Raw genomic sequence first — 27,045 nt, 5'->3', positions numbered from 1 at the left:
TTGCATGAAACATTCTACACACAATCTAAGGACCTTTATATAATATGCCTATGAAGTGCACACACACACAAAAAAATAATAATAATGAATATAGCTGCAAGCAGCGATAAAGTGGCCAAAGCCAAAAACACCTCAAATCATGAACACAGCCTGCGATGTGCGTGAAATCTTACAAGCACATTCCCAATAGGTCAAGGAACAGATACCACCCTTCTTACATTGGCCTGTTATAGCGCCACCAGCGGGTCAACTTTTGCACAACACATTTTTGGAACAAAATGGACCAATCTTTGACGTCAGTAACGTCAAAGAGAGCACTGCCTGCGATCTTGACATTTTGTGCTTTTATAGCCATTGTTTTCTGGCTTGAAGCGAGCCCACAATTGTTTCGAAGGAACAATATTTTTCTAGTGACAATATCTAACCGTCATATCAAGTTCTCCTCAAAACTTCGGTTCCTTTCTACTCCTACATACTTAGACAGAAAATGAAAATAAAAACATCAATGTGTTCAGCTTACAGTGGCGAAGTGTGCTATTATTTTTTACAGCAATCGGCCAAATGGTGGCGCTGTAGGAAGCCTTCGAAAGTGCGAACTTTGAACAGATAGAGCTCATGCTCTGTTATACGTACAGTCATGAAACCTGTATACACGTATGCGTCTCCTCATGCCGAACTACTTTTACGCTCTGACTTTTGACCTCTGACCTTTAGATCCCCCAGAATTTTGAATTATACAAAAAGCAGTAAAAATCTATCTCCTCCTGGGATTTTTGCTTTACGCGCACAAAACTTTTTTCACATGAACTTTGGACAAATACGGTCAAACTAGTCTGGTCAGATTTCTTTTAAAGTGAAATATTTTTTTTTAATAATTCCATCAATATTGCGGTTTTATGCAAATTATTCTTCGGCCTCTAAATCATACATGCAAAGTTACACGTTCATGGCATTTGGCAAAGATGTGGAGGGTTAGTCAAAGTATCACTGAAACCAATTTTATTCCAATCGGCCAAAGGGGGGCGCTATACGAAGCGTCTGAAAATTCAAACTTCAAACGGGCATAAGTCATGACTCGTTTCGTTTGAAGACATGCAACTTGTTACACGCGTGCTTTGACTCAAGCGGAAGACATCTGTGTCGTTGTTAAGTAAGCTCCGCCCTTCAATTTTCCGCCATTTTGAGCAGTTTGTAAAACGCGTAAACCCACTTTTATTCTGGAATGTTCGCGTCACGTGCACAAAACTTTTTTTACGTGAACTTTGGACCGATATCTAAAGATCTGTCAGATCGGATTTCTTTAACATTGAAACATGCTTTTTAAAATAATTCAAACAATATTGCATTTTTATGCAAATTATTCTTCTGCCTCTAAAACATACATGCAAAGTCACATTTTCATGACAAAATAGTGTAGAGGGTTAGTTCAAATATCACTGAAACCAATCTTACCCCAAATGGCCAAAGGGGGGCGCTATATAATTTTGAGCAGTTTGTAAAACGCTTAAACCCGTTTTTATTCTAGGATTTTTTTTGCAATTTGCATGAAACATTCTACACGCAATCTAAGGACCTTTATCTAACATGCCTATGAAGTGCACACAAAAAAAATATAAAATAATAATAATAAATATAGCTGCAAGCAGCGATAAAGTGGCCAAAGCCAAAAACACCTCAAATCATGAACACAGCCTGGGATGTGCGTGAAATCTTGCAAGCACATTCCCAATAGGTCAAGGAACAGATACCAACCTTCTCACATTGGACTGTTATAGCGCCACCAGCGGGTCAACTTTTGCACAACACATTTTTGGAACAAAATGGACCAATCTTTGACGTCAGTAACGTCAAAGAGAGCACTGCCTGCGATCTTGACATGTTGTGCTTTTATAGCCATTGTTTTCTGGCTTGAAGCGAGCCCACAATTGTTTCGAAGGAACAATATTTTTCTAGTGACAATATCTAACCGTCATATCAAGTTCTTCTCAAAACTTCGGTTCCTTTCTACTCCTACATACTTAGTGAGAAAATGAAAATAAAAACATCAATGTGTTCAGCTTACTGTGGCGACGTGTGCTATTACTTTTTACAGCAATCGGCCAAATGGTGGCGCTGTAGGAAGCCTTCGAAAGTGCGAACTTTGAACAGGTATAGCTCATGCTCTGTTATACGTACAGCCATGAAACCTGTATACACGTATGCGTCTCCTCATGCCGAACAATTTTTACGCTCTGACTTTTGACCTCTGATCTTTAGATCCCTCAGAATTTGGAATTATATGAAAAACAGTAAAAATCTATCTCCTCCTGGGATCTTTGCGATACGCGCATGAAACCTTTTTCACATGAACTTTGGACCAATACGGTCAAACTAGTCTCGGCGGATTTCTTTTAAAGTGAAATATATTTTATTAATAATTCAATCAATGTTGCGGTTTTATGCAAATTATTCTTCGGCCTCTAAATCATACATGCAAAGTTACACGTTCATGGCATTTGGCAAAGATGTGGAGGGTTAGTCAAAGTATCACTGAAACCAATTTTATTCCAATCGGCCAAAGGGGGGCGCTATACGAAGCGTTTGAAAATTCAAACTTCAAACGGGCATAAGTCATGACTCGTTTCGTTTGAAGACATGCAACTTGTTACACGCGTGCTTTGACTCGAGCGGAAGACATCTGTGTTGTTGTTAAGTAAGCTCCGCCCCCCGATTTTCCGCCATATTGAGCAGTTTGTAAAACGCGTAAACCCGCTTTTATTCTGGAATTTTCACTCCACGTGCACAACACTTTTTTTACGTGAACTTTGGACCGATATCTAAAGATCTGTCAGATCGGATTTCTTTAAAATTGAAACATGCTTTTTAAAATAAATTCAATGAATATTGCAGTTTTATGCAAATTATTCTTCTGCCTCTAAATCATACATGCAAAGTAACATGTTCATGGCATTTGGCAAAGATGTAGAGTGTTAGTCCAAATATCACTAAAACCAATCTTACCCCAATTGGCCAAAGGGGGGCGCTATATCATTTTGAGCAGTTTGTGAAACGCTTAAACCCGTTAGGATTTATTTTTGCAATTTGCATGAAACATTCTACACACAATCTAAGGACCTTTATCTAATATGCCTATGAAGTGCACACACACAAAAAAATAATAATAATGAATATAGCTGCAAGCAGCGATAAAGTGGCCAAAGCCAAAAACACCTCAAATCATGAACACAGCCTGCAATGTGCGTGAAATCTTGCAAGCACATTCCCAATAGGTCAAGGAGCAGATACCACCCTTCTTACATTGGCCTGTTATAGCGCCACCAGCGGGTCAACTTTTGCACAACACATTTTTGGAACAAAATGGACCAATCTTTGACGTCAGTAACGTCAAAGAGAGCACTGCCTGCGATCTTGACATTTTGTACTTTTATAGCCATTGTTTTCTGGCTTGAAGCGAGCCCACAATTGTTTCGAAGGAACAATATTTTTCTAGTTGTGGGCTCGCCTATAAGGCGAGCACACTTTAGATATTGTCATTATTTATTTATTTATTTATCTATCAGGCAGGCATATCAAGTATCAAAAAACTTCGGTTCCTTTCTACTCCTACATACTTAGTGAGAAAATGAAAATAAAAACATCAATGTGTTCAGTTTACAGTGGCGAAGTGTGCTATTACTTTTTACAGCAATCGGCCAAATGGTGGCGCTGTAGGAAGCCTTCGAAAGTGCGAACTTTGAACAGGTATAGCTCATGCTGTGTTATACATACAGCCATGAAACCTGTATACACTTATGCGTCTCCTCATGCCGAACAACTTTTACCCTCTAACTTTTGACCTCTGACCTTTAGGTCTCCCACAATTCGGAATTATATGAAAAACAGTAAAAATCTATCTCCTCCTGGGTTTTTTTTGTTACGCGCACAAAACTTTTTTCACATGAACTTTGGACCAATACGGTCAGATTTATCTCGGTGGATTTCTTTTAAAGTGAAATATCATTTTTTAATAATTCAATCAATATTGCGGTTTTATGCAAATTATTCTTCGCCCTCTAAATCATACATGCAAAGTTACACGTTCATGGCATTTGGCAAAGATGTGGAGGGTTAGTCAAAGTATCACTGAAACCGATTTTATTCCAATCGGCCAAAGGGGGGCGCTATACGAAGCGTTTGAAAATTCAAACTTCAAACGGGCATAAGTCATGACTCGTTTCGTTTGAAGACACGCAACTTGTTACACGCGTGCTTTGACTCGAGCGGAAGACATCTGTGTCGTTGTTAAGTAAGCTCCGCCCTTCGATTTTCCGCCACTTTGAGCAGTTTGTAAAACGCGTAAACCCGCTTTTATTCTGGAATTTTCGCGTCACGTGCACAAAACTTTTTTTACGTGAACTTTGGACCGATATCTAAAGATCTGTCAGATCGGATTTCTTTAACATTGAAACATGCTTTTTTAAATAATTCAAACAATATTGCAGTTTTATGCAAATTATTCTTCTGCCTCTAAAACATACAAGTAAGGTCACATTTTCAAGACAAAATAGTGTAGAGGGTTAGTTCAAATATCACTGAAACCAATCTTACCCCAAATGGCCAAAGGGGGGCGCTATATAATTTTGAGCAGTTTGTAAAACGCTTAAACCCGTTTTTATTCTAGGATTTTTTTTGCAATTTGCATGAAACATTCTACACGCAATCTAAGGACCTTTATCTAACATGCCTATGAAGTGCACACAAAAAAATTATAAAATAATAATAATAAATATAGCTGCAAGCAGCGATAAAGTGTCCAAAGCCAAAAACACCTCAAATCATGAACACAGCCTGGGATGTGCGTGAAATCTTGCAAGCACATTCCCAATAGGTCAAGGAACAGATACCAACCTTCTCACATTGGCCTGTTATAGCGCCACCAGCGGGTCAACTTTTGCACAACACATTTTTGGAACAAAATGGACCAATCTTTGACGTCAGTAACGTCAAAGAGAGCACTGCCTGCGATCTTGACATTTTGTGCTTTTATAGCCATTGTTTTCTGGCTTGAAGCGAGCCCACAATTGTTTCGAAGGAACAATATTTTTCTAGTGACAATATCTAACCGTCATATCAAGTTCTCCTCAAAACTTCGGTTCCTTTCTACTCCTACATACTTAGACAGAAAATGAAAATAAAAACATCAATGTGTTCAGCTTACAGTGGCGAAGTGTGCTATTATTTTTTACAGCAATCGGCCAAATGGTGGCGCTGTAGGAAGCCTTCGAAAGTGCGAACTTTGAACAGATAAAGCTCATGCTCTGTTATACGTACAGTCATGAAACCTGTATACACGTATGCGTCTCCTCATGCCGAACAACTTTTACGCTCTGACTTTTGACCTCTGACCTTTAGATCCCCCAGAATTTTGAATTATATAAAAAACAGTAAAAATCTATCTCCTCCTGGAATTTTTGCGTTACGCGCACAAAACTTTTTTCACATGAACTTTGGACCAATACGGTCAAACTAGTCTGGTCGGATTTCTTTTAAAGTGAAATATATTTTTTTTATAATTCCATCAATATTGCGGTTTTATGCAAATTATTCTTCTGCCTCTAAATCATACATGCAAAGTTACACGTTCATGGCATTTGGCAAAGATGTAGAGGGTTAGTCAAAGTATCACTGAAACCAATTTTATTCCAATTGGCCAAAGGGGGGCGCTATACGAAGCGTTTGAAAATTCAAACTTCAAACGGGCATAAGTCATGACTCGTTTCGTTTGAAGACATGCAACTTGTTACACGCGTGCTTTGACTCGAGCGGAAGACATCTGTGTCGTTGTTAAGTAAGCTCCGCCCTTCGATTTTCCGCCTTTTTGAGCAGTTTGTAAAACGCGTAAACCCGCTTTTATTCTGGAATTTTCGCTCCACGTGCACAAAACCTTTTTTACGGGAACTTTGGACCGATATCTAAAGATCTGTCAGATCGGATTTCTTTAAAATTGAAACATGCTTTTTTAAATAAATTCAATGAATATTGCAGTTTTATGCAAATTATTCTTCTGCCTCTAAATCATACATGCAAAGTCACATTTTCATGACAAAATAGTGTAGAGGGTTAGTTCAAATATCACTGAAACCAATCTTACCCCAAATGGCCAAAGGGGGGCGCTATATAATTTTGAGCAGTTTGTAAAACGCTTAAACCCGTTTTTATTCTAGGATTTTTTTTTGCAATTTGCATGAAACATTCTACACGCAATCTAAGGACCTTTATCTAACATGCCTATGAAGTGCACACAAAAAAATTATAAAATAATAATAATAAATATAGCTGCAAGCAGCGATAAAGTGTCCAAAGCCAAAAACACCTCAAATCATGAACACAGCCTGGGATGTGCGTGAAATCTTGCAAGCACATTCCCAATAGGTCAAGGAACAGATACCAACCTTCTCACATTGGCCTGTTATAGCGCCACCAGCGGGTCAACTTTTGCACAACACATTTTTGGAACAAAATGGACCAATCTTTGACGTCAGTAACGTCAAAGAGAGCACTGCCTGCGATCTTGACATTTTGTGCTTTTATAGCCATTGTTTTCCGGCTTGAAGCGAGCCCACTATTGTTTCGAAGGAACAATATTTTTCTAGTTATTTCTATACTAGGCAGGCAGTCAGTGCAAGTATCAAAAAACTTCGGTTCCTTTCTACTCCTACATACTTAGTGAGAAAATGAAAATAAAAACATCAATGTGTTCAGCTTACTGTGGCGACGTGTGCTATTACTTTTTACAGCAATCGGCCAAATGGTGGCGCTGTAGGAAGCCTTCGAAAGTGCGAACTTTGAACAGGTATAGCTCATGCTGTGTTTGAGGTAAAGCCATGAAACCTGTATACACGTATGCGTCTCCTCATGCCGAACAACTTTTACGCTCTGACTTTTGACCTTTGACCTTTAGATCTCCCACAATTTGGAATTATATGAAAAACAGTAAAAATCTATCTCCTCCTGGGTTTTTTTCGTTACGCGCACAAAACTTTTTTCACATGAACTTTGGACCAATACGGTCAGATTTATCTCGGCGGATTTCTTTTAAAGTGAAATATAATTTTTTAATAATTCAATCAATATTGCGGTTTTATGGAAATTATTCTTCGGCCTCTAAATCATACATGCAAAGTTACACGTTCATGGCATTTGGCAAAGATGTGGAGGGTTAGTCAAAGTATCACCGAAACCAATTTTATTCCAATCGGCCAAAGGGGGGCGCTATACGAAGCGTTTGAAAATTCAAACTTCAAACGGGCATAAGTCATGACTCGTTTTGTTTGAAGACATGCAACTTGTTACACGCGTGCTTTGACTCAAGCGGAAGACATCTGTGTCGTTGTTAAGTAAGCTCCGCCCTTCAATTTTCCGCCATTTTGAGCAGTTTGTAAAACGCGTAAACCCGCTTTTATTCTGGAATTTTCGCGTCACGTGCACAAAACTTTTTTTACGTGAACTTTGGACCGATATCTAAAGATCTGTCAGATCGGATTTCTTTAACATTGAAACATGCTTTTTTAAATAATTCAAACAATATTGCATTTTTATGCAAATTATTCTTCTGCCTCTAAAACATACATGCAAAGTCACATTTTCATGACAAAATAGTGTAGAGGGTTAGTTCAAATATCACTGAAACCAATCTTACCCCAAATGGCCAAAGGGGGGCGCTATATAATTTTGAGCAGTTTGTAAAACGCTTAAACCCGTTTTTATTCTAGGATTCTTTTTGCAATTTACACGCAATCTAAGGACCTTTATCTAACATGCCTATGAAGTGCACACAAAAAAATTATAAAATAATAATAATAAATATAGCTGCAAGCAGCGATAAAGTGGCCAAAGCCAAAAACACCTCAAATCATGAACACAGCCTGGGATGTGCGTGAAATCTTGCAAGCACATTCCCAATAGGTCAAGGAACAGATACCAACCTTCTCACATTGGCCTGTTATAGCGCCACCAGCGGGTCAACTTTTGCACAACACATTTTTGGAACAAAATGGACCAATCTTTGACGTCAGTAACGTCAAAGAGAGCACTGCCTGCGATCTTGACATTTTGTGCTTTTATAGCCATTGTTTTCTGGCTTGAAGCGAGCCCACAATTGTTTCGAAGGAACAATATTTTTCTAGTGACAATATCTAACCGTCATATCAAGTTCTCCTCAAAACTTTGGTTCCTTTCTACTCCTACATACTTAGTGAGAAAATGAAAATAAAAACATCAATGTGTTCAGCTTACTGTGGCGACGTGTGCTATTACTTTTTACAGCAATCGGCCAAATGGTGGCGCTGTAGGAAGCCTTCGAAAGTGCGAACTTTGAACAGGTATAGCTCATGCTCTGTTATACGTACAGCCATGAAACCTGTATACACGTATGCGTCTCCTCATGCCGAACAATTTTTACGCTCTGACTTTTGACCTCTGATCTTTAGATCCCTCAGAATTTGGAATTATATGAAAAACAGTAAAAATCTATCTCCTCCTGGGATCTTTGCGATACGCGCATGAAACTTTTTTCACATGAACTTTGGACCAATACGGTCAAACTAGTCTCGGCGGATTTCTTTTAAAGTGAAATATATTTTATTAATAATTCAATCAATGTTGCGGTTTTATGCAAATTATTCTTCGGCCTCTAAATCATACATGCAAAGTTACACGTTCATGGCATTTGGCAAAGATGTGGAGGGTTAGTCAAACTATCACTGAAACCAATTTTATTCCAATCGGCCAAAGGGGGGCGCTATACGAAGCGTTTGAAAATTCAAACTTCAAACGGGCATAAGTTATGACTCGTTTCGTTTGAAGACATGCAACTTGTTACATGCGTGCTTTGACTCGAGCGGAAGACATCTGTGTCGTTGTTAATTAAGCTCCGCCCCCCGATTTTCCGCCATATTGAGCAGTTTGTAAAACGCGTAAACCCGCTTTTATTCTGGAATTTTCACTCCACGTGCACAAAACTTTTTTTACGTGAACTTTGGACCGATATCTAAAGATCTGTCAGATCGGATTTCTTTAAAATTGAAACATGCTTTTTAAAATAAATTCAATGAATATTGCAGTTTTATGCAAATTATTCTTCTGCCTCTAAATCATACATGCAAAGTAACATGTTCATGGCATTTGGCAAAGATGTAGAGTGTTAGTCCAAATATCACTAAAACCAATCTTACCCCAATTGGCCAAAGGGGGGCGCTATATCATTTTGAGCAGTTTGTGAAACGCTTAAACCCGTTAGGATTTATTTTTGCAATTTGCATGAAACATTCTACACACAATCTAAGGACCTTTATCTAATATGCCTATGAAGTGCACACACACAAAAAAAATAATAATAAATAATATAGCTGCAAGCAGCGATAAAGTGGCCAAAGCCAAAAACACCTCAAATCATGAACACAGCCTGCAATGTGCGTGAAATCTTGCAAGCACATTCCCAATAGGTCAAGGAGCAGATACCACCCTTCTTACATTGGCCTGTTATAGCGCCACCAGCGGGTCAACTTTTGCACAACACATTTTTGGAACAAAATGGACCAATCTTTGACGTCAGTAACGTCAAAGAGAGCACTGCCTGCGATCTTGACATTTTGTACTTTTATAGCCATTGTTTTCTGGCTTGAAGCGAGCCCACAATTGTTTCGAAGGAACAATATTTTTCTAGTTTAAATATGCTCTAGCATAGCGCCCACGTGTGTGTGGTATGAGTTTGAACCGGTGACCCTACTGTACATTTCCAGCATCTGGCAGGTAACCGGTGACAGCTCATCCGCACTGCCCGCGATGCGACGCAAGCTATGAAATCTACCGTATTGAAATACATTTGTTTCAACGAGGACGTCCTGACCTACCGCTAACGACAACGTGTCGTACCACGGCGGCGTCCACCCCTCCGGTTTTCGCTCACGGGGCCTCTATTTGAGCGAGGTTTCGTGGCGACGTCCATAGGGGTTAATGGCCATGTCCCGCCCCCCAAACACTTTACATTATTATTTATTTATTTGATTGGTTCAGGCTACGTCGCAACACAATGACCGACGCTCCAAATGCGGACAGTATTTTGTGTTGTGTCGCTCGCTCGCGTGCAGTACGGATGAGGTGTCAGGCCACGGACATACATTAGATGCAAAAGCCTCTAGCGTGCCTTTGGGGGATGAGGGCAAGCTTGCCCTAAGCCAAGAGGCATGCTAGAGGCTTCCATGCTAGAGGCGGCCATAGGGAATTGATTGGACGCTGTCCTCCCCCCTCATCCCCCAAGGGCATGCTAGAGGCTTTTGCATCTCATGTCTGAACGTGGCCTTAGACTAGAGGCACATTGAGAGGCTCAGACTCTGAGTGCAATGAAACTGATGCCACACACACACACCCCTGAAGAGTGCAAAGCCTGATTTATATGCACCAAAAATAGCCATCTCACAACATTATGTCACAACACGGCGTGTTGTGAACTTGTAGATTAGTTTTTCACCTAAATAGTATAAATTCAACGTGAATTCTGTGTGAAACAAACTGCTCTCGTGACAAGAGACATTTAATGATAAATAATGACTCTCGTCTTTATCCTACTGTAGTACTTAAGTTAATGTTACAATTTGCCTTCACCAAACTGTGCCAAGCACACTACGTTTCGGCTTGATATTGGCACGTCTGCCTGATCGTAAATCATCAAGTCAACTCTCAAACGCAAAGACAAAGTTCCTTTTTGTTTGAACAAAGTGAAGGACAGCGTTCTTTTTTTTTGTTGGTCCAGGGCAAAGTATTAACTCTGTTACATAAAGACATTAACCCATTTAGAATCGGTACACATTTTTGTGTATCATTATTTTATGCTTTAACTGTTGAAAAATAGCAGATATACAAGCTCACAGCGCGGCACCGAGTGCCGCGCTGCGAGCTTGTAGATCTGCTATTTTTGAAAAATCGTGGAAATTAGAATTTTTACCCGATTCTATAAGTGTCTTTTGAATCCTTATAATGTTTTTTGAAAAACCTTTGTTTCTATGTCAGCAATCTGGCCAGCCATCTTCAAAGAAAAGGTCCTTTTCACTTAACTGGAGCTCAGTTAGTCTGTTCTTGAGAGACTACTATGTCAGTGGTTCTCAAACCTTTTCATGTGAAGGACCCCAAAATGATATGTATTTGGTCACGGACCCCCATCTCAACATATTTAGTTCCAGGGACCACCGAGAAGCAAAATTTTAATTGCAAACGTTCGCTTTGAAAATACATATATTAAAAGATTTGCACACATTTTCACGACTTTTTCCAAAAATAGCAGATCTACAAGCTCGCAGCGCGGCACTCGGTGCCGCGCTGTGAGCTTGTATATCTGCTATTTTTCACTGGTTAAAGCATTCAATAATTTTAGGCCTAAATGGGTTAAGTGGGGATTTGTTTTTCGGGCTGCGGTGCAGGGCACATTAATGGGCACTTTGGTAGACGGTGGATCGTCAGGCCAGCAGCCCATTCAGTCCTGCACTGCAACAACCCTTAAGTCACGTCGACCGGGGCATGCTGCTGTAATCACTGCAATTTGGAAGCAAAATAGTTTCCAGTCGGGAAGACGGGACACTATTGCTCCAAGCGCTTGGCACCTGGGTGAGGCTGGCATATGGGCAGGATGGAGCTTCACCAAGATGGGCTTTTCCGATATTAGCCCATTACAACCGGGAAAGCGTCCGTGTCGTTTTAGATTCTAACCACTTTAACCGTGATTTCATACCATGGTCAGGCGAACATTTTTAACTCAAAGCTTTGCTTCTGGCGGTCCCTGCTGGAACTAAATATTTTTAAATTGGGGTCCGCGGACCAAATAAATATAATTTTGGGCGTCCTTGACATGAAATCGTTTTAGAACCACTTTCCTAGAACGTTTTCAGAAAACTGTTAGGCCTCGTTCACATAGTTAAGTAATATTCCTTGTCGGTTCCTTATCCTTATCGTTTCCTTATCAGATCCTTATCAAAATAAGAATCCATTTCCCACAATGCTTTGTGCGAAGTGGGCGCCGTCACTGCAGACCAGAGGCTCTGATGAGACCCCGCCCAGTGGCATCGCAGCACGGCCCTTCTGTCCTATTGGTTGGCGGTTGAACCCCGCCCCTTTGTCAGCTTGGCTGCTCCGTGGCTGCTTGCCTACAGCTTTCCTTATGAAATTCTCTTCCCTCAAAACCAGCCTCAAGGACATGACTTCCATAGGGAATGCATTGGATGGTTCCTTAACCAGGTAAAGGATAAGGAATGTTCCTTAAATGTGTGACGGCGGCCTTAGGATTTAGAAGACATTTATAGAATCGGCCTCAGGTCTTAATTAGTTAACGCCAGCTCAACACTGTCTCTCTCTCTCCTCTCTCTCTCTGTTCTGTGTCACTGTCTCTCTCTCCTCTCTCTCTCTCTGTTCTGTGTCACTGTCTCTCTCTCCTCTCTCTCTGTTCTGTGTCTCAGGTCCGACTGGGTCTGAACGACACCAAACCGCCAGCTCCGGGTCTGGAGGATCTATTCTACATCCACGGTAATAATAATAATAATAATAATAATAATAACGCTCCCTGCTTGACGGTGCTGGACTGTAACTAAGTCCATTTAGGCCACGTTTAGACGACGACGATCAGAACCGAAAACGGCAAAGTCGTGTTGCGTTGTCACTTTTTATTCTGCGTTTTACTTGGAGACGCATCAGTGATTGAAAACGCTGTAATGTGCATGCCATGTCGCTAGGTGGCAGTGGCTCACTGCCAGATAGACCGGCGAATCTTTGAAGATCTCATTTTTTAAGTGAACATTCGTTACTCAAACATTTGCTTCTGGGATAGAAAATATTTTGAGACGGGGGTCGGCGGCCAAATAAATATAATATAATAAACATATAATTCTAGGGGTCCTTGACATGAAATAGTTTGAGAACCACTGATGTAGAAACATGTGTTTTTCAAAAAAACCTTAGCAGGATTTAGAAGGCACTTTAGAATCGGGTCAAAATCGGGTCAAAATTCAAACGTTCCCGATTAAAAAAAAATAGCAGATCTACAAGCTTGCAGCGCGGCACCGAGTGCCGCGCTGTGAGCTTGTAGATCTGCTATTTTTTCATAGTTAAAGCATAGAATAATAATACGCGATAATGAGTACCCGTTCTGAAGAAGTTTAGGAATAAGGGATAAGGCATGGACGAAAATATATCTCACGAGGTTTCTGGCCGACAGTGACGATATAGCCTACTTTGTCCAGCTCTTGCTGCAGTGCATGGTGGGTTGAACTCACACCCCCGTCCAGCTGTGTGCTCCTAATAGGTGTAAATTTGCATGCTCAGACAGAGCGAGGGTTCCAGCGAAGAAGGAGCAATCCAAACACACATCATTTATTACAAAAGCAGGCCCTCGGTCTGGCCGTCGTCCCAACAGCCCTTATCCAAATGTTTTTCCTGTTTCTCCAGACCTTTTGTTTGTTGCTCCGAATAGTTTTGCCAGTTGGTGTCGTGTTTTTTTTTGGACAGGGGGAGGGGGGAAATCTCTCACCTAAAAGCGCTCGTTGATTGCTGGAAAAATCCTAATGCGATGGGGGTTGGAAGACATAAAAAGCATTGTTGACATATGACCAGTAAGACTCCCTGATCGGGAGAGTCAGGTCGCAAACACAAACTTTAGAAGGCAATCGTAGCCAATTAGGAGGGAATATGGGAAATGGGACAGATCCATGTTGATGACATGACTGTAGAGATACTGTGTACTGCTTTGCATGATTTTAGGCCAAAATCTGTGGGAGCAGTGTCCAAAAATGTGTTTTGCAAAAATCGGCCTGATGGTGGCGCTAGAAGACATGAGAAATGAGGGGTGGAGGTTGTGAATTGCCATCAGTGTCAGTAATTTGTGTTTCTTTCTTGACGATGATATTCGCACAGTGCCCATGTTTTGGCTCTTCGCGTCAGTGCGCGTATTTAAGTGTTAATCACAATTATTTTGGCCATAATAATTGTGACATTACATTTTCATATCACCTCATCTCTATTTGACAGGGTTCCCACGGCCATGAAATTCCTGGAAATATTTAGAAATTAGAAAAATATTTTTCCAGTACTGGAAAAGTTTTGGGATTGATCAAGGATCCTGGAAGGTCCTGGAAAAAAAATAACTATGCATTGTCTTTCGTTATTGATTTTGTTAAAGGACAACTCCGCCCTAAATCACTTCTAGGCTCATTTTCCTACTTATATTGATTCATAAAGACTGTCCATGGGGTCTATTAGGCACAAATGCTCCTGTTGTCCAGTTTCCCCAGCAGAACCCAGCAGCTCTCATAGCATAGAGTAGAGCATATAAGCCTATCGCTTTTACACTATTTTGGTGTGGTCAAAAGTGATTTCTTTTTTCATGAATATGTTACTAGTTGTCATTACAAACACAGCCTTGCCTTGTTTGCTCCACACAAGCCACCACAGTCTCATAAATCATGTTTTGGGGTGAGCATTCGGCACAACTGCCAATCAAAGTGACTGTACTGGCCAATCACAGGGCATCTTTTCCGGGACTTGGTAAAACACATAAAAGCATAACATCTGTTTAGCAGAGTGTGATGGCTTTTGTGGGACAACGATGGCATGGATGTGTTTGTAATGACAACTAGTAACACATTCATGAAAAATAAAATCACTTTTGACCACAACAAATAGTGTAAAAGGCATAGGCTTATAGGCTTCACTCTATGCTATGAGAGCTGCTAGGTTCTGCTGGGGAAACTGGACAACAGGAGCATTTGTGCCTAATAGACCCCATGGACAGTAATTTTGGATCAATATAAGTAAATGAGCCTAGAAGTGATTTAGGGCGGAGTTGTCCTTTAATATTGAAATGACAAATTAAGCATTGGCCAAATTGTCAAATATTAGAGGCAGAAATTGTGAAAATAGCCGATCTACATGCTCACAACGCCTCGTGTTGCGAGGCGTTGTGAGCATGTAGATCGGCTATTTTCACAATAAAACCGTGTTATACAAAATTCCTCAACTCTCTTCAAATATCATTATTTCGGGGGTCACAGCCTGAAAAGGTTGAGAACCACTGGCATACACTACCTGTCTTTGGGCATTGCACATAGGAGTAAGCGACTTGTTATTGAGCTGAATTATTGTTATATAGTCCTGGAAATCGGGTTAAATATTCTGGAAAAGTTTTGGAAAAGTTTTGGAAATTAATTGGTAAAGATGTGTGGGAACGCTGATTGGAGAGTACATGAAGCAATAACAATGCATGCTGTTCAACACAGAATCAAACTAGCTGTAAAGCTGTAAACCTGTCTTTCACAGGGGTGGATGTGGAGCTGTGGGCACATGAACACACGTACGAGAGACTGTGGCCCGTCTACGGTGACAAGGTCAGTTCCTTCATTGATGACTGTTCATTATATTCATCTGTGGTCTAGGGATGGGGCGATAATCGTTGCTATCGTGATAAAAACACTCACAATAATCGCATCAAGGAGATTTAAATGTATCTTAGAATTATCCTCCGTCATGCACTGGGATCAATTCACCTTTTATTTGCCGAGCTGTACCACTTAAACTCTATAAACGGACCTGGAAATAACATACTTTTTTCCACAAAGCTCACAACGCATCGCGTTGCAACGCGTTGTGAGCTTGTAGTTCGGCTATTTTTTGGCAAATGTTCCCACCCAGGATAATGGATGTTGGGGATATTTTGTTCATCGCGATATCGTAAATCGATAATAATAATCGTGACATGACATTTTCATATCATCCCAACCCTAGCTGGATCAGTCAGAGAGACTTTCCATTTGTCCCTATACTGTAGGTGTACAACGGGAGCACGGAGCAGCCTTATGTGAACCCCAAGGCCCCAGTACACATCATCACAGGCTCTGCTGTAAGTAAAGTACTACTCTCACATCAATTAGTCTCCACTACACTCCAGCTTTTCCACAGGCTTTCACATGAAGTAGCAGGGGCGTCACACCAAATTCTGGGCCCTGGGTACAAGGATTCACTGCGGGCCCCCCATGAACGTTAACTCTTGAAAAATAGCAGATATACAAGCTCACAGCGCGGCACCGAGTGCCGTGCTGCGAGCTTGTTGCGACCGTCAGGTCGCAGTTTAGTATCAAAACCTCCACCGGCCGTCCGTCCGTCGGTCGGTCACACGTCACACGTCACACCTTTGCCCTGCTCATATCTCCGCATCAGTATGACATCACACTGCTGACATCAGTATGACATCACACCATACACAAATGACCCTTATATAAGACCGGCATTATCTACCGACAGATTAGTAACAAGATGTCAAAATCGTCTAGGAAGGATGGTGTGAGTCATGCTGGCACCCTTCGCGGCAGGAGGAAGCTGGTGCAATCGACCCCTTGGCTTGTATATCTGCTATTTTTGAAAAATCTTGAAAATGTGTGCAAGAAACCTATGTCAGTGTGGTGCTCAAACCTTTTCATGTCAAGGACCCCCAAGATGATATGTATTTGGCCACGGACCCCCATCTCAAAATATTTAGTTCCAGGGACCCCCCAGAAGCTAAATTTAAGTTACAAATGTTCGCTTAAAAAGTACATATATTCAAAGATTTGCACACATTTCACGACTTTTCAAAAAATAGCAGATCTACAAGCTCACAGCGCGGCACTCGGTGCCGCGCTGTGAGCTTGTATATCTGCTATTTTTCGATAGCTAAAGTTACTAGGGCCCCTCCACCTTGGGCCCCAGTAACTCAGTCCCACTTTCCTCCCCCTTGTGACGCCCCTGTGAAGCAGTAACAAACGTTGACATTGTCAAATGCATAGTCAGTGCTTGTTATGCGGGACCGCCTCTTTGCAGCAGTTACGCTGGCCAGGAAGCGCTTTGGTCTTCTGCACCTGCCGCATGGAGAGATCTTTGTTCTCCGGGGGCGACAAAACCTGATTCAATAAAGGTTAAACAAGAATCAAACACTTAAGTACTGCCTCACGAGCAAAGAGCACCACCTGTCCCGTTGCATTTCCTTGACGTGACCGCCGGCAATGCCGAGCATGCGTCCTCAATCAAGCACATGTGCGTTGGTCGTCGGCGTATCAAAGTGGAGTGCAGTCGTTCGGGTCTACAAGAAGTAGATCGTCTATTTGAAGTGCTTTAACTAGTGAAAAATAGCAGATATACAAGCTCTTGTAGATCTGCTATTTTTTTTAAATCATGACAATTTGTGCAAATCTTTGAATATCTCATTGTTAAAGTGAACATTTGTAACTCAAATATTTGCTTCTGGGGGGTCCCTGATACAAAATATTTTGAGACGGGGGTCGGCGGCCAAATACATATAATTCTAGGGGTCCTTGACATGAAAGAGTTTGAGAACCACTGACGTAGAAACGTGTGTTTTTCAAAAAACCTTTGCAGGATTTAGAAGACACTTTATAGCATCAGGTCAAAACCGGTTCACGATCTTTCAAAAATAGCAGATCTACAAGCTCGCAGCGCGGCACTCGTGCCGCGCTGTGAGCTTGTATATCTGCTATTTTTTAATAGTTAAAGCATAAAAATTTTAAAATGTTAAAAATATTTTTCAAAATAGTAAAAAAGAAAGTTCTTTGCAATGCCGAGCATGCGTCCTCAATCAAGCACATGTGCGTTGGTCGTCGGCGTATCAAAGTGGAGTGCAGTCGTCCGGGGCCGGGGCGGCCCCCACACCACACGGATAGGAGGGCTCACAGCCACAGCTGTAAATGTCACACGAGGCCCTGCGGACGGAGCTCATGAGAAGCATGTGGCTGACCGCTAACAGCTAACAGCAGACCCGGCTAGACGCTTGCCAATGAATGTCTGCGTTGTTGTTGTCCAGGGGTGGACAAAAGTACACTCACTACTCAAGCCCCCCAGTATACTTGAGTCAAAGTGGAGATGCTCCTCCTGGCCAAATATTACTCAACCTACAAGTTTGAAAGTTTGCAAATTTTTGTATTTGAGTTACTGGAGTACTTGACTTTTTACGTGAACAAAAGTAGGCCTACATGCTTTTCAATGTACTCAAAAGTATGAATTACATCATACATGGGCAACTGGTGGCCCGGGGGCCACATGCGGCCCCCACCTTTACTTAATGCGGCCGGAAGGTTGATATTGGAGTACTGTTATATAATTGATTTCAGCTGTTATAATTCCAAACATGGAAAAATTACCCGCTTTAATTACTTCAGTCTATATTAGTAGCTTAATGACTAGTATTCAAATGTTATTGTATGTTTTATGTCCAATGTATTTGTATTTAAGTTAAAATGGGAGTCATGTGATGCCTAATGTTGTTTGTAGCCCTCATTAGCAAGGCAGAGAGACACGACCAGGCTGCCTCTTGTACAGAATGTTTGTTACCAAGTTGCTTATTATTCTAACCTATAATGTTTACAGATACATATTTTATTGTGCTCATTACGTTTACAGTGAGTAATACATAGTTTGGACGTCATCTTGAATTAGATTCAAAATGGAGTAGCTAGCTGTGTTTGGAGGAATGCCAGCAATGGGAATCAAACAGGTGCATGTAATCAAAGGTTAATTTATATTCAAGCGGACCTGTCTATGTCATCACGCAGCACGTTTCTGTTCACAGGAAATAATTAAGAATGGGCTATTTAGGGTCCTTTGATATAAAAATACACACACATTGTTTATTTTCTATTTATTCTGCATCTAGTGTTAGGAATGCCCATATGATCACCATGGATAAGCTCTAAATGTCACGGTTTGGTTCAGGAGGTTTAGGACTCAGGCGCAGAACGAACAAGGCTCAGGCAAGGCAAGTAGAATGCAAGGATAATATTTATTAAATAAGCAAAGGCAAAACAAGAAGGGGAAAAACTATACTGGGAAAACTAAGGGCAAAAAGAAAACACAAGGTACAAGAAAACTAGATAACAAAGCTGGCATACAGGAAGACAAAGTTAACCACAGACGAACCGACAAAGAACAGTATACACTGGGAAGTATAAATACACAAGACTAAACTAGACACAGGTGGAACCAAACATACAATCAACACTAGGATTGGCTGGGGCAACAACAGGACACAGGAGGAGAACATAACTAATCAACAGTAGGTGAGACAAGGCAGGAGACAATACAGGGGCAGACAGGAAACAGTACTACAAAATAAAATGCAAAACCAAAAGCACCACAAAGAAACCAAAATACAAGAACAGATACAGAAGGGCAACAAGGCCTAAAGTTCCAAACTCAAAAACAAGGGCAACGCCTCAAAGTTCAAAAACTAAAGTCCAGACCGACAAGAAAGTACAGTGTGATTGGCAAAAGTATTTCATCAGTCTTGACAAGAGAAACTTAGTGCAAGCTTCAGAGAAGCTGAAGCCTTCTGTCCACAAAGTCTTAAAGGACCTTTTTTTGGGGTCCCACTGGCACCTTCTATCCTCACAAAGTCCTATTTCTGACCGTTGTGTCTTTCTCTGGTTTTGGGCAGACAGAGATGAAAAGCTTTCCACGGGTTCTCAGAACAGTGCTGTTCTGAGAGTTGACGAGAGTGACGTCACTCTCGTTTCCCGTTTTTTTTTTCAGTCAAAAAAAAAAAATAACAAAAAAGATTTTTTTTTCAATTTTTTTTTCAAAACTTTTTTTTTTTTCAAAAAAATTTAATGCAAAAAAAATGTTTTTTTCAAAAAAATGTTTTCAAAACTTCAAAAAAAAAATTTTTTTTCAAAAAACTTTTTTTTTTCAAAAAATTTTTTTTTCAAAAAACTTTTTTTTTTTCAAAAAACTTTTTTTTTTCTGGAAAAACCCCACTAGATGCGCCCCTGAGCAAACAGAGGCCGTTTTGGTATTGCAGCTGGAGAGCCTCATTATAGTAGAGCTAGAACAAACAAAAAGAATGGTCAGAGTGTTTTTTGAGGGTTAAAACCTGTCTAAGACTCAATTTTGAGCATATATTTATACAAAAAATATAGTTTTAAAAGCATGGTGTAGGCCCTTTAAAGAGACAGTACATTCAGTGTCCAGTGTATGCAAGGTCTAAATCTGATTACATGGCATGGCTCCAAGGGACTGCGAGGAACGGACTGAGTCTTTGCATGTACAGTGTATGACAAGACTGAGAAAGTGTCAATTGTACATTCTAGTCTTGCAGTGTCCAGTGAATGCGAGGACTGAATGTGTAACGTGGCGTGGCTCCACGCGGCCCTGAGGGTCCGCGAGGAGCGAACTGTGACACTAAAAGTGTGAAAAACGTATTTTCCATTTCACTGGGTCTTTAAGTGTTAGTACGCAAGTCAAATCTACTGTGTTATTGTGATGCTGCTCCAGGGCTGCAGAGAGAAGACCGACCAGTTCAACCCCAACCCTAAGGACTGGAGCGCCTTCCGCAGCACCGACTACGGCTACACCCGCATGAACGTGGTCAACTCCACCCACCTGTACCTTGAGCAGGTCTCCGACGACCAGGTGAGCCCCCTGCAGTCATTAAGAACTGGAATTATTGTGTACTTTAGCTGCTGAAAAATAGCAGATCTACAAGCTCACAGCGCGGCACTCGGTGCCGCGCTGTGAGCTTGTAGATCTGCTATTTTTGAGAAATCATGAAAATTTGAGCAAATCTTTGAATCTTTTTTAAAGCGAATATTTGTAACCGTCTGAAACTAAATGAAGATTTGCTATCAAGGAAGATTTGCTATCAAGATTAACAATGGCCCCTGCAGGTGGAAGGGAACGTTGCGTGGCGTGACACGTTATTATTCAGGTGAAATTACATATTTGGCCAGTGGTGGTTCTCAAACATCTTTATTTCAATTTCCCAAACAATGGGTCGGGACCCATTTGTGGGTCACGGAACCATTTATGGATCACAAGTACAAATCCCCCCTTTTCCTGTTTCCTACAATTCTAGAATTATTTCAGAAGATTTTCAAAAACTAATGACATTTTTTACCAGTTTGGGTGCCGAATATGAATACAGGTGTGGCTTGAGAATTTGACTTTCTCTATGCTGTGTCTTGGGCAGAAAAAGTTTGAAAACCGCTGATATATCATTCCGCATTTTCTCTCATTTTTTCCTACCCAGGATGGCAAGGTGATCGACAGCATATGGGTGGTGAAAGAAAAGCACGGCATCTCTGCATGGATCTGAAGACTGATTAATGGAGGACATTAGATGTGAAATGAATCATTTCACCAAGTAAAATTGAGACGAATCAATTTCCAGAGTAAAACTGAGATAATAGTATCCACTCAACAAATCCAAGTACGGTATGCACTTTAAACCATAATTCTGCTGTATGTTTTTGCTGCTATCAGACCAATCATAAGAAAACCACGAACGTATTACAGTAATGGCCATGATTTTAGGCCACCCACATTTCCAACACATTACAAGACAGTTCAGAGTCTGTCTATTCTAATTCGTGCTGCTGAATTTCCTTCAGGATATTGGCTCGTGAAACGACAGCCCTCGTGAAATGGAAGCAGACGGCATTTACAATTCTATTTACAGTTCCCCTTGTACCGGGGGCACCTAGGTGGCATACTGTAGAGGTGTCATACAGTCGAGGACTCGAGGTTGCCTCCAGCGAATACAGCTGGCAGTGTTAAGCCCATTGCATATCACACCAGAACAGGCGAAATGTGTTCAGTTTCGGCTGGCCCAAAACTACAATATGACATCATTCATGCAGAGTTTCGGCTGGGTGGTCTCAGTACTGACTTCAGTTTGGTCGGTGCCTCTGAGACGTTGTGACTACCCCGACCAGTTTGGCTACTGTGTCCATGCTACGCGCTCAGCCCAGCCAGCAGTAAGTTCAGTCTGTCAGAAGTGACGCGAGTGAAAAGCAGCGACAGTTTGGAAGAGACACGAGCCAACTTCCAGAAGGTTACAAGCTAATTCAGTGTTTCTCAAACTTTTACATTTCAAGGTCTCCCCTTAACTCTGACAGTGTACAAATGGAACCAAATGGACCCGAGATTTGTACACTGTCAGAGTTACAGACTTGTATGGGTCCATTTAGACCCCCCTAAAGGAACCCACAGAGTCCCTGGAATCCACTTTGAGAAACACTGCTCTAATTGATTCATAAACACAAACTATCGCTACAATGGGCGAAACCTCCATCTCGCCGTCTAAAATTCCCCATAGCGAGACGTCATGACATCCCAGTGCTGGCTCACGGCTGTAGTGTAACACACTGCTTGGCTCAAGCCACAACAGCGCGAGCCGCAGTGGGTGCAGGCGGGGGTCTGGCTTTCTGAAGACAGAAGTGTTCTGTGGAAGTATGAATTACCCTTTGTCTGTCAGACGCCTGTCAGTTGGGTTTGGGGAGCCCTGCTGTACCGAACTGTTCTGGTGGTGGAGTATGCAGTAGACTAGAGGGTAGCATGGGTCTGCTCAGAAACCGATTACCCGAGAGCCGAACCGAGCCGTTTCGGGTCTAAAATATTGACTTGTCCCTCGGGGCAGGGTCGGATAGGATCCAATTGCGTGCCAGTGACCCCCAGAAGCAAAGATCTAAGTTAAAAATGTTTTATCATGGTTGGTCATCCAGCAGGGAGGGGGTCTGTCGGGGGATAGATTAATGTGAACCTCTGTGTGCAACGTACAGTACGTTATGCTAGCCTCTGCCTGCAAAACTCCTCACTGTCAGGTGAAAAGAAGCACTGGTTGAGTTCATCATGTGTATGGGAGGAGACATGGTTGTCTGCTCTCCACCCTCCCTAGGCTAACGGTAGGGCAGTGTCGACATGGGAAATGGCAATGACTGAATTAAGGAGAAAATGGGTAAAGAAAATGCATAACCAAAAAAGAAAAAAGAAAAGAAAATGTTCTCTGTGTACTGTAGATCATTATCCTGTGTTAAACAGATAATACATTGATAATGTTATGAGATTTTGCATTTTGTTTTAAATATTAAAGTTTTTATCTTTAGAAAGAATTCACTGTTCTCTTAACTTCTAGATTGATTGTCATCCTGTTGAAAATACTGCACAGGGCAAAAAGTAAATAAATCAATCATGCTTTTTCTACAAGTACATCTATTGAGTAGTTCTTTGAGAAGCGGTGGGACGTCAGAGCAGAGATCTGGGTCCGTACCGGCACGAAACACATTTCCAAAGCAAAACCTGGAAATGCTCAAATGTCAGGTGCGCATGTATCACGCTCAATCCACCCTTCCCTGACAAATCCCTTGTCCAACTTTACCAACTTTACATCAAACAACGAGTCGCAATGCGTTGTGAGCTTGAAGGTCTGATATTTTCTGAAAGTTTCTTTTTTTCTTTTTCTTTTTTGTACTTTTAAAGGCCAGTCCACACCAATGCAACTCCTTGCAACCATGATCCCCAAATGTCAACGGTCTGCAACTGGTCCGTCCAGACCACTGCAATCTCTTGCAAATGCAGATGGCAAGTTGTGATTGATGTGGACTAGACTTTACTTTAGTACTTACTGTAAAGTATATATATATTTCTTTTTTTAATGCGTATTTTGAACACTTTTGTACTTTTACTCCAGTCACATTTTGAATACAGGACTTTTACTTGTAACAGAGCATTTCTACATTGTGCTATTGCAACTTTTAAATCAGACTACTTCTTTCCACCACTGATATCCATCAACTTGTCCATAGCGTTACGGCTACCAGGGGCGGGCGTGTGACAAACCCACAAGCTTTATGAAGCTCAGGGGAGGATTGTGGCTTCTGGCTTGGACGGATGCTGAGGTAATTAAACGCACTGTTCCCAGAGGAGAGTCGCTCACTCCGTGACTCAGCGCCTCTATGGTGATATTAATTCCTAATAGCAGTCAGGGGCGTCACAAGGAGGGGGGGGGGGGGAGTGGGACTGAGTTACTAGGGCCCAAGGTGGAGGGGCCTTAATTATTTTATACTTTAGCGATTTTTGAAAAGTCGTGAAAATGTGTGCAAATCTTTGAATATATGTACTTTTTAAGCGAACATTTGTAACTCAAATGTTGCTTCTGGGGGGGTCCCTGGAACTAAATATTTTGAGATGGGGTTCCAACCGTGGCCAAATACCTATAATCTTGGGGGTCCTTCACATGAAAAGGTTTGCGCACCACTGACATAGAAACCTAGGTTTTTCAAAAAACCTTAGAAGGATTTGAAATATTCAAAGAAAAAAGTCTATATTATAATATTTTTCAATAGTTAAAGCTATACTGTGTAAGATGCCCAACTAGTGGTCATTAGCCCTATAGCAAACCGCGGTCGCGTCCGCGTCTTTCGGCCGTTTTTCGTACCTTCAGACCCCCGCGTCTGCCTCCACCTCGCTGAGATCTATCTTTAGAGGGGTCCCTTGTTCCTGTGCGTTCAGTAATTCCAGAGATACGGACTCCTTCACCCTGCCTGGTAGGCGAAATTACCTAGAGACGGGATGGTACAAACGGGTGACAACAAATATGGCAGCCATAGCGACCCCACTTCAAGATGCGCTGTGATTGGCCGGCAGTTGTATAACCCTCGCTGTGATTGGCCGGTAGTGTGATGACGCAATTTTGGCGCGAGATCCGGTCCCCGGCAAGGATCACAGTTTACATATATAGAGAAGGCTTTACAGGCTGAAATTCACGGCGCGGATCTTCTAAAACTTTTGTGATTTAATAGTTAGGAGAATTTTAAGATTTGTTTTATAAAAAAAGTTACATAGTACAACTTTAAAGTACCAGGGCCCAGAATTTGTTGCGACACCCCTGACTCAACGCCTCTGGTGATATTAATTCTTAATAGCAGTGTATAGCGGCCATGGCAGTGCTGATGAACTTTGGCAGACAGAAGTAAGTGTCTGCCTTCTCAGCTGTATACAGCTATAATAATGCCAAACTCTAATCATCGTTGCGCCTAATCCTGTTGTCTTAGTGCAGTATACAAAATCAGCGACTCCAAAACAATACATTCATGGGTTAAGATATCGTTGCTATCGGCAGAAACCTCCTATGTCCATATTTTAACTTTTTGTGTTTTTGTGCCTACTCAATTGGCACAAAATTGGTGGTCCCCGGCCCCCCGGGGGGAAATGAAACCATTCACCCTGGCAGAGTTGCTCTGTCCACTGAGCAATACAAGACAAGACAACTGGAAAAACAGCTGAGATTTATGGGATTACGATGCGGTCGCTACATCGAATTTTCTGCCAGGCGTATGAATAAAACAAGTAGAGAATCAGAATGGTCACTCCGATATCTTTACTCTGTAGTGTGGTATTATCTAGATGTGAGTAAGATATGTGCCATATATGCGTATACTCCTCTCTAGAGCAGGCACGTGCACACATTGACATCATAGTTTACTATATGGTGAAAGAAATGAAAATGCCCTCTTTCCATGCCATACATGAAGGCAGCAATCAAAATTATTGCCTTGTCCAAACTCTCCTGAATTTGAATACAGCATCTTATTTTGAAAGAATTGCCCTCACTGTGTAGAGATCCATGCTGTACGCCACCTTTCCAGTATCGCCTTTTCTATGCTTAGTTTAGTGTGGTATCAAGTACCGCGTTGTGAGCTTGGAGGTCGGCTATTTTCGATATTTTCACCAAAAGGCCCTTTTAGAAATGTCAGCCCCTGCCTCTCTAACATTCTCTGCACGTCCCTGATCTAGAGAGGGGTATATATGGCACATATCACACTCACATGCAGTTGAAAACATGGTCACCCCTTGCATAGATATATAGTAAGCCTACTAAAATGGAAACACATGGCCTATGTGCAAGAAAACGTCACTGTAGTACAGAGTTACAGCTTTCTAAGGAGAATAATCTGTACTTAAGAGTTCAAGTGAGTTACAGCAAACAAAAGGGAGATGGGAGGGGTTCTCGACCACAGTGACAAATGTATATAATCTCTAGTGATATTGTATAGTAGGAAAGTTGCAGATTCTTGAGAGCACAGTGTTGCATACCGTCTGTCTGTCTAGCGGTCCCTGGTTCACCCGTCCGTGGGTGTACAGCTTATAACAGACTACTGTACATACAACATGTAATGTTTCAAATGACTAGCCGTTTTCTTCCCCTGAAGTTGGCCTGGCTATTTTTGCCTAGACTAGGAAGAAAATCCCCAGAAAAATAAAACAACAACTTTTTTTTTATCTTGTCTGCCTCAGTCTGATCCCAGTTAGCCTACTGGTTCTCAAACCTTTATCGATCAGGGCCCACCACTCAAAACCACTCATGGATAGGCTGCTGTGTGGACACTGGACAGATGGGTGGGCATTTTCAGAGCATGTCAATCAATTGACTTTGTTTGGATCAATGGAACTAACATACTGTAGTAGCCTATGCTTTAAGTTTTAGCAATAGGCCTTAGTACATTTATCGTTTAGGTTTTAGCAGTATCACGATGAAAACCTCTTCCCTCCATATTATGTTTTCGACTTATTCTGTCTAAAAAGACATATTTAGCCACTCGTACAGATGCCCCCACCCACTGAAATCAAAATCACTAAAATCGCTAAAACGATAGAAAGAAGTAAATGAAAACATTTTAGAAAAACATTTTTTCTTTTCTCTAATTACAATCTAAAATATGAACCCTTGTTGTAAAAAAAACAAAGTTGTCCTTAAGTTAACTGTATTTGTTTCCAATTACAGTCAGTACATGCTGTCGAGTGCAATTCCAGCTTCCCTCACTGAGGCTGCATGGGCTAGATGTTTAATCTTGTGTATCTGTGCAGACTGCAATGCATGTGAATGAGGAGTTGACCCGTTAATTTGAACTTTTTGAGAGGATCAATACCAATGTGTGCCGAATAGTACCTCCACTGTTGTCTGCTGACTGTCGTGTACATATGATTCAGCCACTTAAAAGCATTAGGGAACAGCACAAACTCTAGGGGTTGCTGGCAGGGCCTTTAGACTCTTTGTCTTGTTACACTGTAAAAGTTAAACAAACCCAATGTACAAGTGTACATTGCTTCGTCTCAAACAGACCAGCCCATTTATGTTCCTTTCTACTCCCTAGAGCAGAACGAGTGTACTCACTAAAGGTTAGAGTTGTTTGCTTCTTACAATTAAACCTA

The 27,045-nt window shown here is 41.4% G+C and overlaps 1 protein-coding gene across 1 annotated transcript in view; it reads left to right on the top strand.

Moving 5' to 3' along the window:
• Positions 1 to 21,965, top strand: part of acp7 (acid phosphatase 7, tartrate resistant (putative)) — a 104,312-nt gene extending 82,347 nt beyond the window's left edge. Inside the window, exons 10-14 of the mRNA XM_080749946.1 lie at positions 12,483 to 12,549; positions 15,334 to 15,401; positions 15,842 to 15,913; positions 20,332 to 20,469; positions 21,086 to 21,965. Coding sequence (XP_080606072.1) covers positions 12,483 to 12,549; positions 15,334 to 15,401; positions 15,842 to 15,913; positions 20,332 to 20,469; positions 21,086 to 21,151 — 411 coding nt within the window. The 3' untranslated portion in view covers positions 21,152 to 21,965. The remainder of the gene's footprint in view (positions 1 to 12,482; positions 12,550 to 15,333; positions 15,402 to 15,841; positions 15,914 to 20,331; positions 20,470 to 21,085) is intronic.
• Positions 21,966 to 27,045: the final 5,080 nt, after the last annotated feature.

The sequence above is a fragment of the Nannobrachium achirus genome (assembly GCF_963921795.1).
Source record: "Nannobrachium achirus genome assembly, chromosome: 20".
NCBI classification, from domain to species: domain Eukaryota; kingdom Metazoa; phylum Chordata; class Actinopteri; order Myctophiformes; family Myctophidae; genus Nannobrachium; species Nannobrachium achirus.
The sequence above is the reverse complement of the archived record's forward strand: the minus strand, read 5'-3'. Positions and strand labels throughout refer to the sequence as shown.